The sequence below is a fragment of the Boleophthalmus pectinirostris genome, unplaced genomic scaffold (genome assembly GCF_026225935.1).
Source record: "Boleophthalmus pectinirostris isolate CB_2022bp ecotype Guang Dong unplaced genomic scaffold, ASM2622593v1 HiC_scaffold_7, whole genome shotgun sequence".
Lineage (NCBI taxonomy): Eukaryota > Metazoa > Chordata > Actinopteri > Gobiiformes > Gobiidae > Boleophthalmus > Boleophthalmus pectinirostris.
In genome coordinates this window covers 38,127,625-38,143,378 of record NW_026571473.1, presented here as the reverse complement: position 1 = coordinate 38,143,378, position 15,754 = coordinate 38,127,625, and the positions used below count along the sequence as shown (strand labels likewise).

The 15,754-nt window shown below is 43.1% G+C and overlaps 1 protein-coding gene across 1 annotated transcript in view; it reads left to right on the top strand.

Annotated features, from left to right (window-relative positions):
• arid3a (AT rich interactive domain 3A (BRIGHT-like)) overlaps positions 1-15,754 on the top strand; it is a 113,251-nt gene that overhangs the window by 82,438 nt on the left and 15,059 nt on the right. Inside the window, exons 3-6 of the mRNA XM_020931699.2 lie at positions 2,060-2,132; positions 10,234-10,417; positions 11,920-12,179; positions 13,211-13,495. Coding sequence (XP_020787358.2) covers positions 2,060-2,132; positions 10,234-10,417; positions 11,920-12,179; positions 13,211-13,495 — 802 coding nt within the window. The remainder of the gene's footprint in view (positions 1-2,059; positions 2,133-10,233; positions 10,418-11,919; positions 12,180-13,210; positions 13,496-15,754) is intronic.

The following is a 15,754-nucleotide window of genomic DNA, read 5'->3' as shown; positions in this document are numbered from 1 at the left end:
TCAGTTTGTCTGTTTTTGTGTTACTCCACTTGAGCAGTACTCTTTTTTTTAACTTTTACTTTGTTACTTTTCTGAGCTCTCGTGCCCGTGTTGTGAAAGTGTGTTGTCACAGTTTTTAGAGCACATGGTGTCTTCGTAACTTCATGTTTTTTTGTCTCATTTGTGACACCGGGCAGCGTTACATAAGAGCCGGGGCACTGTGGTTTTCTATTGAGTTATTGTACACTGTAATCAGATATGAACACACACAAACACACACACAAACACACACACGGGGTCCTTATCACACTGTGAGAGGAGCGCAGGGGAAATGCCGGTGACCCCTGTTGGTCAAAGTGGAGATTGCAGTTGTTTTTATTTTTGTTTTGCATTTAGTCTTGCTTTATAATTTTACGTTGGGTTTGGGTTTTGGTTGGATTTTGTGACTAAAAACAAGAAAATCACGATTATTTACTAAACAGTTTTCTTTAACATTACTTTTTATGTAAATAAGATGATAAACGATAAATTTCCTGCCTTCTTTGTCATTATTCTTAGTTTGTACGACCATTGGGAGTGTGCAGAAATATCAAAGGGTCCGGTCAAGTGGTAACGGAGGGAAACAGGGTCAGATTTTTGACATTCAAATGTCTCTTATTCATTCAGAAACTAGAGGAACTATTGAAATAAGTAAAGTATCAGAATGTAGGAAAAAGTTACACTCCAACAGGGTCAAGTTAAACCTGTGATATTCTTTCAAGTTGTTCACAAAAAATTTAAAAACTCATGTTGGTAACGGAGGGAATGAAATATGCAGCACTTTTTGGTCAATAAATCCAAACAGTGATAACTCTTGGTTCTCACTTACATATCCTTAACAAACTGGTTTGAATATTTGCTTCATATAGTTTTCTACCATATGGTACAAGATTAGGTTGAAAAACCTCTGACTTTTTGACTCATGAGATTTTTTATTAAGAAAGTTCATGGTAACGGAGGGAAAAGTAACGGAGGGAAAATTGTTCAAACAAGTAGAAGGTGCAGGATTTTACATAATTTATTGCTTTTTTCTTCTGAATACTTTAATATTACTTCAAAATGAAAGGAAACTATTTCTATAAAATATGTCAGTCCTTCCAAGAACATTTTTATCATTTTAAATACTTTTTTTTTTTTTTTTAAATCATGTACCTTTATCAACAGTTCAAAGATGGAATAACACAAGATATGATGAAATACATCCATTTATTTACATGATTTTCAGGTCTTTGAAATTTGGGAAATAATTTTTGTTCCATGTTTCATACATGGTCTGTTTAAAACATATGGAACTTTAGAACCAAAAATGGTACAGAAAAAAGGTCAACAGTTTCATAAACTAGAGTACATATGTATCTGTTCAATACATTTTTATATCAGATGCATTAACTTGAATTTTTGGCCTTGTTGTTTACTTCTGCTTGACCGGGCCTCAAAATATCGATATATCGTGTCGTTTAATGTGATGCTACAGTATCGATATCATGGGCTGCTGAATCAATATATCGCCAAGAGTATTTTTTTACGTGTTTTACGAAATTATTTTGTTACAGCTACAGTTTTGTTGCTTGTTCAGATGAAGGAAACTCATTTATGCAACACATCTGACATTTTTATATTATTATGTGTAGTTAATATGATTAAGTGAGATTCAGGAGCAGGACCAGGCCTCAGCCGCCCTCTCCTCTCACCAGTGAACCACAACTCACCACGACCACACCTCTAATTTCCCACAAGCCTAAATGTAGCAGCCTTTCCCATCATCCCTGTTTGTCTCGGCGAACTCGACCCCGCCCTCCCATCCCCTATTTTGTCTTTCTGTCATAAGACCCCCACAAGGCCAGTTGAAGATTGAGACGAAGCCCCCACCCAGAGTCTCAACCCAGCCATGTCTGCCCCGCCTCGTACATTATCGATAAACTTCTTGGCACTATGTCGTTGTTGCCGTGGTTCTACCTAGTGAAATTATTATTATATATTTTGCAGCTGTTTACAGATTGATGATTGACCTGTGTGTGTTTGTGTTTGTGTTTGTCTGCAGCTCTACGAACTGGACGTTGACCCCAAGAGGAAGGAGTTTCTGGATGACCTCTTCAGCTTCATGCAGAAAAGAGGTACAGTGTCTTCACCTGACCGCACCACAGATGTGTTAGGGTTAAATCCATGGATCTATTAAAATAACTGGACAGGGTGTTGCTGCTTGTAGCTGCCTCCAGTTGACGTAGCGACACTCACTGGAACTTCAGCAGAAAAAATCTCCTGGGCTGAGAGAGGATTTGTCTCATAGAGGCAATGTAATCACAAACTGCGCGTGTTTGTTTCGGATTTTGTGGCGATTTTTACCTATTTTTAGATCATAAAGTTTTCCTCAGCTCAAAATCCTTTAGTTCTCTTAAAAAACGCTTTATAATTGTTCCCTTTGGTTTCCCTCTGCTCCTTTCGCTCTGATTGGTCAAAGCAATCACGTGATAGACAAGACCGCGCTCCTTGTGTGCGCTTGCGTGCATTGCCGTGGGAAGAAAAGACACTACTGCACATGCTCAATCGGCCCAGAGCCACCGGAAGAACCTCGCCGGGCTCAATGCAAATCTGGAGTCATGCGCCACTGAAATCCGTGTATCATTCGTTCATTCATTTTTCAATATAAAACCAAAAATAAGAAAACGAAAAAACAACAGTTTTCTTCGTTATTTGTCTCCAAAACCAAAATGAAAAAAGGGATAACGATTCGTTTTTTTCAGTTTTCGATTTTGTGTTTAAATGAAGAATGGAAAAAACGGATAACGGCCGTTTCCTGTTTACGTGACTTGTGTGATGGCGATGCCGAACTTTTGCACCGCATACGGACTGAATCAGGACGGATCCAGGTCCGAGACCAGAGCGGGACTGAGACCGGGACCAGACCGGGACCAGACCGGGACCAGGGCGGACTCAGCCTCAGCTTCGAGCTCCGGCCCTGCCGTGGGCTCTGAGCCTCTGGTCCAAGTCTCACCGCATACGGACTGAATCAGGACGGATCCAGGTCCGAGACCAGACCGAGACCAGAGCAGGACTGAGACCGGGACAGAGCTGCTCTGGTCCTCCGCGCTCAAGAACCGCGGCTGGTTCCGAGGTGGTGCAAAGCATCCGACTGACGCTTTCACACCAATGAAAATGAATCGAACTAAGAGCTTTTGGTTCAAATGGACCAGGTCCGGGACCAGACCGGGACCAGAGCGGGACTGAGACTGGGACCAGACCGGGACCAGAGCGGGCCTGAGACCGAGACCGAGACAAGACCAGGACCAGAGCGGGACCAGACCGGAGGCTCAGAGCCCACGGCAGGGCCGGAGCTCGAAGCTGAGGCTTGGACCCCGTGGAGGCTCGGAGTCAAAGCTCGGAGTCAAAGCTCGGAGTCCGCCCTGGTCCCGGTCTGGTCCTGGTCTCAGTCCCGCTCGGGTCTCGGTCTGGTCTCGGTCTGGTCTCGGACCTGGATCAGTCCCGGTTCAGTCCGTATGCGATGCAAAAGTCCGGCATCGCAGTCACTGAAGTCACGTAAACGGGAAACGGCCGTTATCCGTTTTTTCATTTTGGTTTTGGAGACAAATAACAAAGAAAACTGTTGTTTTTTCGTTTTCTTATTTTTGGTTTTATAATGAAAAATGAATGAATGAACGAATGATACACGGATTCACTGAGCTCGGCCCATTGACTTGAATGGGCGGCCAATTAAAACACCGGGGCTTGTTTAAATCAGAGAAGTCAACCAACCAATGAGAACAGAGAACAAGCAAAACAGAACAGTCGCCCGCCTAATAGTCTCTATTCATGCTCACATCACAGGAAGACGTTTGGAAACATGCGATGGCAACAAATGTAAATACATCATGTAATTATTTAAATATAAACACTTCATATAAATTAGGGTTGTCCCGATCCGATCACGTGATGGTGGACTCCGGCCGTTATGTTCCGATCAGGTATCGGATAAATAATATATGTATATAACACACAGGACACACAGCACACAACTGTTTTTTTTTATTTACTGTCTGTCCAGCGCTGGGACTTTTGGGTCGTGTCGCGCTCGGACGCTGTTTCCTGTGGTTCTGTGTCCCGTGTTCACACCTGCGCGGCCGATGGCGTCATCACTCGAGTTGGCGCTTTTGGCGGGGAGGGTGGGAAAAGCGGCACAAAGCGTTTATTGAGCGGTGGGAGCGATGTGGCGGTGCTGCGCTGAGTGGGTTTATGGATGTGGAGGCGGTGCGGTGCTTCTGTCATCTTGTTTTTATTTATTATAAGATCTTGTATTATTTGGATATCATGCACTAACCTAAATATTTCAAATATAAAGCACATTCTTCCATAAAATATCAAATATACAAAGTGTAGATTGTGCAGAGTCGAGTCTCAGGTCTGATCTGGTTCTGGTCTGGTTCCTGTTTTGTCCAGTTCATTAAGTTTACTAAGTTACACATTTCAAGACCAGACTGTGGTAAAAGTAAAGATTTTCAACGATGATGATGAATGGTTAGAAAAGTTTATAAAAAAATGTAAGTTTTGGATTTGATTTTTCACAATTTCAGCCCAAATCCTACACATGAAATCAGCACAATCACAATTCTTTGCTCATTTGCTCTTAGTTCATTTCATAAGTTTTATAAGTATCGATTCGGGACTCAGTATTGGCAGAAACTCAAACTCAAATGACTCGGATTCGGTGGCAAAAAAATGTGATTGAGACATAATTTTTTAATTGAACAAAATCAACAAAACACAAGACGAAGACGTGTTATTATTTGCCAAAAAGTACTAAACAAAAAAATAGGGCATGAACTTTTGTGGATTGCTTTCAAGTGGTGGGGGCCGGTCAAAGGGGCGTGGCGGGCCGGAGTTAGCCCACGGGCCTCATATTGATGACCCCTGTTTTAAAGTGTCAGAAAGAGTCCTTCCTTGGGCGTAAATTGTCTCTGTGGATGGAGTTTCGACGGAGTTTTCTGACAGAGGGATTCGGTTTTACGACCCAGAGCCACTTCCCGTGTTTTTGTTCTTTAATTCTCCGCCGTTTCCCGAAGTAAAACTACGATAATACTGACCGCCGGTACGATCCAGCGAAGTAGGTCGGAACGAGAGCAACATGAAGCTGTCATATGCACTTTACGAATTACTTGTGGAGTCATTTATAGAGAGTGTAGCGCTGGGCCGTCTCCTCTTTCATCGCGGTGGGTGGGGCCGTGCTGCCTTTCAAACACGAGTGCTTTATGGAGGCCCTGCCCCGTGGTTCCCAGGCTATAAGCAGAGCGGGACACATCGGATCTGCGAGGGGGGGATAGCCTTACCTCCTGTTGCCGTGCGCTCTGTACACTCCCCTGTATTAGAGAGCGGATCCAGTGACATCAGCTTGTGTTTCCCCGGACCACTAGAGAGCGCAGGGTCGTTTTGTGAGATCCAAATCCGCTTTAGTTCTAGAGTGGAGCGAGTTTTCCGAAATGCTGCGCAGAGATCAGAAAATGAAGGCCACAAAAAGGTAAAATTTGGTCATACAAGTCCTGAAACGATAAAACCAGTAAAAGCAAATCAAAGCAAACCCATAAAAATCATAAAATAACAGTAAATAAGTAAAATAAATAAAAGACAGAGAGGACCACACAACTCACGCGGTGTTAAAAGTCAGAGAATAAAAGTGGGTTTTAAGACGCACTTTTCTCTAGCTTCAGCCTCCGTGCACTTTACAACTCGCCCAAAATTCTGCTGCCCGCCTCATAACTGGAACCAAAAAACAAGAGCAAATAACCTTGATTTTAGCGTCGCTGCACCGTCTTCCATTTCGTTTCAGAGTTGATTTTAAGATTTTGTTGTTTGTTTTTGAAGCCTTGAATGTTTCGGCCCCATGTTACGTCTCGGACCTCATCATCCACCGTGGAGGCTGTTTGGATGTGGAGGAGCAGAACGTTCCAGAGTTTGGGTCTGGCCACAGAGAAGGTCTTGTCCCTCCTGGTTTTAAGTCTCGTCTTAGGCCCCGCGAGCTGGAGCTGGACCTCGGACCTCAGAGCGAGCAGGGAGAGTAAATCTAGGTGAAGTCCAAGACGTACACAGTACCGGGGTCACAGTACATCTCGGACCTCAACAGTGATCTATGGAAGCAATTTGACAGGAAAACAAAAATTAGATATTTTAGAACTCCTTTAATCTTTGCAAGTTTCTACTGAAACATGCCCCATTATGTTGGAGAAATTGTGGTGACGGATCACTCACACATCTTCTTAACTTATTTAATCCCACCCCCACTCTTCTAATCCAACACAAAGAGCTTTCTTTTGTGTTTTTCAGACATATTGAATTAAAGTATATGAACTATTTACAAGTGCGGACAAAGAGTCACTGTTATGTATGAGTTTGAAGATCGTTTGACACACAAATTGCGATAAAAATTCAATTAATTGCACAGACTTAACTAGAGGAAACCCTCCGACAAAGACAGAATGGACAGAGAATAAAACAAGTCTATATCATGGAACATCTGACAGTCAAACTTCAGATGAAAATGAACTTATCTCAGAGCGATGGACTCTGGTGACTGTTCACCTGAATAATCACTAATATAATTCTAAAATCCTTTGTCAAGGTTTGTTCTAGACGCTTATCTGCACTGCTGATCTTAAGCAACTAAAGCAAAAAAATAAATAAATATGAGATATCTTGTGCAATCTCCAACGTAAATCTGCATTTTAAAACATTTTCTCCGCCTCAGATTCGCAGATTTTGGCAAAAACTCCCAAATCCATCTGGATCCGTGAATTCTGCTCACATTTTCCTGCTCGTGAAACTCACTCGGAAGATTTTACGGTTTAGTTTGCGCAGTTAACAATGCATCAAAAGCCTCAGATCAATACCGGCCTCATCATGGTGTGGGAAAACTTTCGAGAGTTCCACAGTACGGCAGCGAACAGTGTGTCTTATCTATCAAGTTACAGGTCGGGTCTGTGGAGAGGTGACACTGCTCCCTGTAAGAGCGCGTGTTTTTCAAATAAAAGAACAATAATTGAGTGAACGCAGGACGGAGCATGGTGTTCCCTCAGGATGTGGCAGGACGAACGGCGGAGCACATATGTCCACGCCGACACGGACTCAATATTCCATTAATGAGACTAAACGAAGATAATCTAATACTAAACTGATTTCCTCTCCATATTTCTACATTATCTCCAGACTGAACCCAGCGAACCCAGAGCCTGTTCATGTTCCACCGTGTTATGTCTGCAGCTCCAGACGTTTAATGCTTCATTACTAATCTGATTCCAACCGCACTTTACCCACAAGATTCACCCGGACGCTTTTAGAGGATCTGGATGTAGCCCACGCTCTTACAGTCCTAAAACAGTTCTGCAGTACTGAACCTGCCACAGCCTGAAGACAGAGGACGCATCCAAGTTTGTCTCGTTCTCAGTACCGTATTTTTCGGTTTGGGTGTTTCCTTACACTACCGTTCAAAAGTTTGGGGTCACTTAGAAATGTCCTTATTTTTGAAAGAAAAGCACTGTTTTTTTCAATGAAGATAACTTTAAACTAATCAGAAATACACTCTATACGTTGCTGTTTTTTTGATGTAATATCTACACAGGTGCACAGAGGCCCATTTCAAACAACTATCACTCCAGTGTTCGAATGGTACAATGTGTTTGCTCATTGCATCAGAAGGGTAAAGGATGATTAGAAAACCCTTGTGCATCATGTTAGAACAGGTGAAAACAGTTTAGTTTTGGTTAGAGAAGCTATAAAACTGACCTTCCTTTGAGCAGGTTGAGTATCTGGAACATCACATTTGTGGGGTCAATTAAAAGTTCAGAATGGCCAGAAAAAGAAAACTTTCATGTGAAACTCGACAGTTTATTCTTGGTCTTAGAAATGAAGGCGGTTCCATGCGAGAAATTGCCAAGAAACTGAAGATTTCAGAGAACAGCACAAAAAGGCTCCAACAGAGTAGAAAGAGAAGTGGGCAGTTTGGCCGTACGGTACAAGAAGTGCCCATCCAGCCAATCCAACTTGTGGGAGGGGATTCTTGAAGTGTGGGGGGAAATTTCTCCAGATAATCTCAACAAATTAACAGCTAGAATGCCAAAGGTCTGCTATGCTGTAATTGCTGCAAATTGAGGATTCTTTGTCGAAAGCAAAGTTTGAAGGAAAAAAAATATATATTTCAAGTAAAAATCATTATTTCTAACCTTGTCAATGTCTTGACTATATTTTCTGTTCATTTTACAACTCATGGTGGTAAATAAAGTGTGACTTTTCATGGAAAACACAAAATTGTCTGGGCGACCCCAAATTTTTGAACAGTAGTGTATCAACTAAAATGTTTGAGTGAAACGTGGAGAGGTTCTAGTCTTGTGTGTGAGTATCTGCTGCTCCTGTTCCTCCTGTACCACTGTCACTTCACTCTACTGCGCATGTCTCCTGCAGAAAGAGCCTCTGTCCTGTCTGTATCATGTCAGTCGATCGCAACGTTACTTCTGCACCACTCAACTATTTAACATTTAAACTTTAAACTTATAAAGACGACTGAGAAGACTGAACACAAATGCCCCCGAAAACAAAATCAGATTCTGCAGATTACAAACTGCAAGTCGTGAAATCTGCAGCTGAAAACGGAAATGGAGCAGCAGAAAGAAAGTTTGGAGTGAGAGAGAAACTTGTGACACCGGGAGGATGAACCATGAAACTTTCCTGAAGTCACTGGATGGATGGACAAAGCCTGGACTTCAGTGACACCGAAACCATCCTGTCGGGATTCAGAAAGACCCGAATAATTCTAACTGGAACTGATGCTGAGTCTGACGACAGCGACACAGAAGAGGAAGCGGCGCAACGTTTACCTCCGGAGTCGAGGAGTTGTTCAGAAGTGACACCGAGGATGAAGAATTGAATGGATTTAGTGATTTGGAGTGAGATGGAGAGTTTGTTAAACTTGTTCTGTTCTGTTGTTTATGTTATAGTTTATCTGAAGAACTGTTCATATGTGACGTTAACAGTCTGTTGTTCTCTCTTCTATTGTTTTTACTACAACTTCACTTTACACAGGAAATGTTGGTTCCTGGTCTCTGATTCTATAAAATGAATTTCCCCCAAAAAGTGCGACTTATATAAGTTTTTTCTTTGGCTGGTGCGATTTAAGCCAGGTGTACACTATGCGATTTTTGACCCTTTTTGAACAAATTTTTCACGTTTTGGGGATCGGGCCGAGTTTTGGCTTCATCGTGTGTCGTGCTTTGTGTCGTAAACATGGGGTAAAGAAATCCGATTTATACCTCACAACCTGCTCCCGATCGACATTTGTAGGTCGTAAGAAAATGAAACTTGTTTGAAATCCAGTCGCCTCTCGTGAGGGTTTCGCTCTGTTGAAGTTGTTCCACGAGCTGATTTGCCAGAATCTGTCAGACTGAGCATGTGCGGACACAGAAGCAGAAGCAGGACATGAGGTTGTGGGGGACGATGGCGCCAGCGACTGTTTTGGACACAGGACATGGAGGCGCAGCTGATCGAGCAACACAGAACACAAGTTTGGTGAAAAACTTGATGCTTCTTACCTCCAGTTCCCTCTGAAGAACTGACAACCCGTACTGCCCACGTCTGCCCACGTCTGCCCACGTCTGCCCACGTCTGCCCACGTCTGCCCACGTCTGCCCACGTCTGCCCAGACATTTCTTTGACCAGATTCGTCGCCTCTTCTTTTTGTTCTTGTCTGCGCAGAGAATGGCACAAATTGCCAAGGCAGCGCGTCTGTTTTTTGCCTGGATCAGCATTGTGTCTGTGTTTTTTTAATTCCGTGGTTTTCTACTTCCGGAACAACAACAACTCCGGTCGTTATGTGAACGTACAGTGTGCTTACGCAGGTCGCGTTCGAGCATCGGTTTGTTCAGTGTGAACATGATTCATGAGCTGTGAACCTTTAAACCCTGCGATTTGGTCGTACAGTCTAAGCTGGGGCAGAGTGACACGACCGAAAATATCGCACAGTGTACGCCTGGCATTATACTCCGGAGCGACTTATAGTTTGAAAAATACGATATATGGAGAGAAAAAAGTAGTTACAGGACTTTTAAGAAGATTTAAATGGGGAAAATGTGGAGAAAACCGTTCTATTTCAGGACAGAAGGGTCATGTAAGCGTTTTTCTTCTATCTGTTGTTTTAAAGAGTTGTGTTGAGTTGTGTTGAGTTGTGTTGTGTTGTGTTTCCAGGGACCCCGGTGAACCGCATCCCCATCATGGCCAAGCAGGTGTTGGACCTGTACATGCTGTACCGCCTGGTGACGGAGAAGGGCGGCCTGGTGGAGGTCATCAACAAGAAGCTGTGGAGAGAGATCACCAAAGGACTGAACCTGCCCACGTCCATCACCAGCGCCGCCTTCACGCTGCGCACACAGTCAGTACCTCACACGCCCGCAGATTTATTTATCACACAACGGAGAAAATAAATAAATAAATGAAGCTCCACAGCGACAGTCCACCACGCACTTTTAGAACTTAAAGGTTGTACAGAGCAGTGGTCTCCAAACTCCCAAACAGCGTATGGGAGGAGACGCACGGCCTGGTTTAGTCCTGGTTACACCCAGTTTTTGTCCCGGTTTTAGACCTGGATTTAGACCTTGTTTAGAACTGGTTTAGACCTGATTTTATTCCTGGTTTTAGTTGTGGTTTAGTCCTGGTTATTGTTCTGGTTTAATTTTGGTTTTAGATCTGGTTTATACTTGGTTTAGACCAGGCTTAGACCTGATTTTAGTTCTGGTGTAGTTCTGGTTTAGACCTGGTTTAGACCTGATTTTACTCCTGGTTTTAGTTATGTTTAAATCCTGGTTTAGTCCTGGTTTAGTCTTGGTTTTAGACCTGGTTTAGACCTGTTTTAATTCTGGTGTAGTTCTGGTTTAGACCTGGTTTAGACCTGGTTTTAGTTCTGATTTAGCTCTGGTTTAATTCTGGTTTTAGATCTGGTGTAGTTCTGGTTTAGACCTGATTTTAGTCCTGGTTTTTGTTCTAGTTTAGTTTTGGTTTTAGATCTGGTTTATACTTGGTTTAGACCAGGCTTAGACCTGATTTTAGTTCTGGTGTAGTTCTGGTTTAGACCTGGTTTAGACCTGATTTTAGTTCTGGTTTAGCTCTGGTTTAGTCCTAGTTTTAGTTGTGGTTAAATCTTGTTTTAGTCCTGCTTTAATCCTGGTTTAGTCCTGGTTTAGACCTGATTTTAGTCTTGGTTTTAGTTCTGGTTTTAGTTCTGGTGTAGTTCTGGTTTAGACCTGGTTTAGACGTGATTTTACTTCTGGTTTAGTTCTGGTTTTAGTTCTGGTTTAGTCCTGGTTTTAGTTCTGGTTTAGTCCTGGTTTTAGTTCTGGTTCAGTCCTGGTTTTAGTTGTGGTTAAATCCTGTTTTAGTCCTGGTTTTAGACCTGGTTTAGTCCTGGTTTTGGACCTGGTTTAGACCTGGTGAACTGGTCGTGGATTCTCGTCCGACATCGCGACAAACTTCGTCCCGACTGCGAGGAAGCGACAGTTAGAAAAATCCGCTGAGAACCGCTGTGTCGGTCGAGTAAACAGAGTCTTGTGGCCTATGCAAACCATGTAATCCCAGAGCGCCGGCCGCTCAGTTACGCTAGAAATGTAGAGAGTTTGATTGACAACCCAAGAGACAATAGATAATGAATGTTTATCTGGCCCCAACACGTCCAAGATACGGATTTCATTCTTTTGATTATCATAATTACAAGGCTGCTGCATCTATATAAAGCTATTTTGAACTTTCACTGACAGTTTGAAACAACCGTTAAGTTCTCATTTATTATACTTTCCAAAAAAACTAACAAAAAGCATATTAAAAGTTTGAAAAGCACCCTTTAAATCAGGAGTAAAAACATCTTCCTCTGTCCTCCTGCAGATACATGAAGTACTTGTACCCGTACGAATGTGACAAGCGCGGTCTGAGTAACCCCAACGAGCTGCAGGCCGCCATCGACAGTAACCGGCGAGAGGGACGGCGCCAGAGCTTCGGCGCCAGCCTCTTCACCTACTCCCCCAACGGCACGCCCACCATGCTCTCCTCCTCCAAGATCCCTGCGCCCGGGGTGGGCATGTCTGTGGGCATGTCCATGGGCACCAACGGAGCCACGCTCACCCCCATCCAGAAGATCAAGAAAGGTAAAAACACACACGTACACGCACACACGCACACACGCACACACACACACACACACGTACACACACACACACACACACGTACACGAAAAAGACCTCAACTGCATAAGTAAGATATTTGGAATTATACAGCAAAGAAACACATTTAAATAACTCAATTCAATATTCAGAATCCACCCATTTGGTTTATCAACAGCTGCAAAGCCTGGGCCTTTTCTCACTCAACTTCACCATGAATTCCCTGAAATGGTTTTCACTTCACAGCTCTGCCTTTTAGCATCACCTAGTGCCTCTGCTCAATTTCATTTCTCTCAAGTGACTAGATCAGGAATCAGAATACACTAGACGTTTTAAAAGAACCCCGGACGTTGTAGAGCGTGCACCGGCCAATCAGCTGTGAGCTGTGAAGTCGTGACGTCAAACTCGTGGCTTCTGTCTGTGTCCGTTTTGTGGAACAGCACAACAGTAAACAAAGTGTCGAGATGCATGTAGACGAAGACAGACATTCTGTGTTGGCGAAGATTCCCGAGATCAAGGATTCAAAGCCAGAACTAAGAGAATGTTTAGTGAATTTCATCAAGGGGAAAGACATTATTGTCCTTCTTCCTACGGGATTTGGTGCATTTCATATGTCACCACCAAACAGCAGCGATTGGTTAAATAAAAAAAGTACCTGCCTACAGTCGAGTGAACTCAACTGATTCATCAGCCAGTTTCACAAGGTGAGATGAAAGCAAAAGGTGGATTCTAAAATCTAATCTAAAATCTGAAACAAGTTTGGTGTTACTTTCAGTTGATATTGTGTCTGTACATTCACACGTGTAGTTCACTGAGAATCTACAGTGAGAATAATCATGGAACATGAATGAAAAAGTGTTTCCAAACTGTGCAACCATCTCTTTATCATCCACTGACCTCCTCTCCTGTCTGTCTCTGTGTGTGTGTGTTTGTGTGTTTGTGTGTTTGTGTGTTTGTGTGTTGTGTGTTTGTGTGTTTGTGTGTTTGTGTTTGTGTGTGTGTTTGTGTGTGCACAGAGGAGGGGGGCCAGCCTCTGCCCGGCGTGGGCATGGCTCGTCTACCTGCCGGGGCGCTGGCCGGGCACTCGGTGGCGGCGGTGCAGGCCGCTCAGGCGGCCATGGCTGCTCAGGTCGCGGCGCTGGAGCAGCTGAGGGACAAACTGGAGGCAGGAGAACCTCCAGAGAAGAAGATGGCCGTGCCGGCGGAGGAGCACCACAGACTCCTGCAGAGAGCTCTACAGCACAACCTGCTGGCCATGAGCCAACTGCCCATGAACATCCGCATCAACCACCAGAGCACAGGTGAGTTCACACCAGTGATGTCACCACAGCCACTTTGGAAACTTCATTTCTGTACTAAGGATTAGACTCTATGCTCATTCCAATGCCACGATGATAATAATAATAATAATAATAATACATTTTTGAAAACTATTTAGACAGCAGAATGTGATTTTCCACATTAAATGGTAGAACTTTCTTTTCTCTTCCCATGTGGTTTTATATCAGTTTAATTTCACAGTGGTTTATGGACGTGTACTCGTCTGTGGCTCTTGTACTTGTTCTGATAAAGCTCAAGATCATCTAAGGCTGCGTTTACACAGAGCCGGGTTTGTTGACAAACTAATATTTCACTCCCTCCGTTTTCCAGAATAACATTGTACACACAGCATCGTTTTCAAAAAAGTTTTCGTTTACATCGACCCACATAAATACTCCATCGAGCGCCGTCATAACTACACCAGTGTGAATTTATTTCATAGTTTTACTCACAAATACCTTGAAAAACATGCATTAGTGAGCGGGGCTCGCCTCTCCACAGATCTGAAAAAGCCCTCATTCATCTTTGGTCATGGATATGATCCATCAGCTGTGTGCAAATGTAAACACATGACAAGTGTTTCACCAGAAGAAATGCGACTGCTGCTCTGATGCTTCATCTTCATCATCATCATCAGAGCAAAAGGGAAACACTGGTCACACTTTTAGTTCATCAGCTCCTAAAACTGTTTGTCTCACTTTACACGCAAATGCCAAACCGTAGTTTTTCAAAACCTCCACTCTAGCCGGAGTTTTTTGAAAGATTCGTTTTCAGAGGTGAATTTGTCATTTGCGTGTAAAAGATGGAACCAAATATGGACCTAAAGCTTCAGAAAAGCTTCAGTTCTGTCCTGTCAATGTCACTTCTTTAGAATTGATACCTGCTGAAATGAGTGTCTTTCAGTACTGTTTTAGTTCTGATTGTATCTCATTTTCTACTTTTGACAACCCTAGTATGTACTGGTTTCACTAAACTCATTTGGGTATTTTTATGTCCTCTGTATTCCTCTGTGATCCTGTGTCATCACGTGATTAAATTTAAACTTACAACCATCTCGCCCACAGCCGTTTATTACCACAAACCTTAACCTTTTTATGTCTTCACATTAAAGTAAAGCTCTGTGTGTATTTCGAGGCGGCGGCACCGGCCTGTGCAGCAGATTTAAAGCCGATACCAGATACGCTTAAAAGTCCAAATATTGACCTAATATATCGGCCACCCAATCCACGAATCTCTCTGTAATTCACGTGTCGTTTCTCCGAGCCCGTATCCACGCTCTCCATGTGTTACTATAACGGCTCACACCTCCACAGACGTGACGCTTCACCTTTACCGAGCGTGGCCGTTTGAACCTCCGCGAGAAGCCGCCTCATCGCTAACCACAGCAGCAGAGATAAGGAAGTCCCTCTCGCAGACGCACACTTCTGCTCAACGTATAGAAAGTACTGCACAAAGAGAGCGCGCAGGGAAATCCCCTATACGTATGTGTGTGTGTGTGTGTGTGTGTGTGTGTGAGCAGCTGAGACACACACACACACACACCAGAGAGTCTACGCTAAAGGAAAGTACCCTGAGACATAAAGAAACATACAGCACAAGAAGCTGGTGGTTTGGAACTTCCTATAGGCACCTTAACTTTTCCTCCCACTTGTAGTATTTTTATCGAAGCAGCTCTTACTTGAGTAAAAGTTGTGGTTTGTCTTCCCACTGTGAGTATCTGTGCTTATTTTCGAGACCCCCCTTTCATGATTAACTCTCGTTTTCACCGCCCCCGCTCTGTACTTCTGTGATACACGTAGGATCGGGCAGCACCGCCTCGTCATTTTGGTACAAATGTTTTAAGAAAAAGTCTTTAGTAACTTGATTTTGGTTCATATTTTACTTAAAAATACAGACTTTTCCACAGACTGAGATGGTTTATCTTCACTATTTTATCGGCTGAACGGAAATAACGTCATGTAATTTCCGCAAAAATAATAACTGCTGTAATTTTTGGGAGTATGAGTCGCACTTTTTGGGTAAAGTGAAGTTAAGACCGACCGGATCGAGTACGACACCTGGAATATGATTTATAAACCGCGCATAAAAGACAGAAACTTACCATATTTTTCTGTTTTTATTTTGATTATAAGTAATTCCGGAGTATAAGTCGCACCAGCCAAATAATGTGTAACGAAGAAAAAAACATTTATAAGTCGCACTTTTTGTGGGAAATTTGTTTTATAAAATCAGAAACCAGG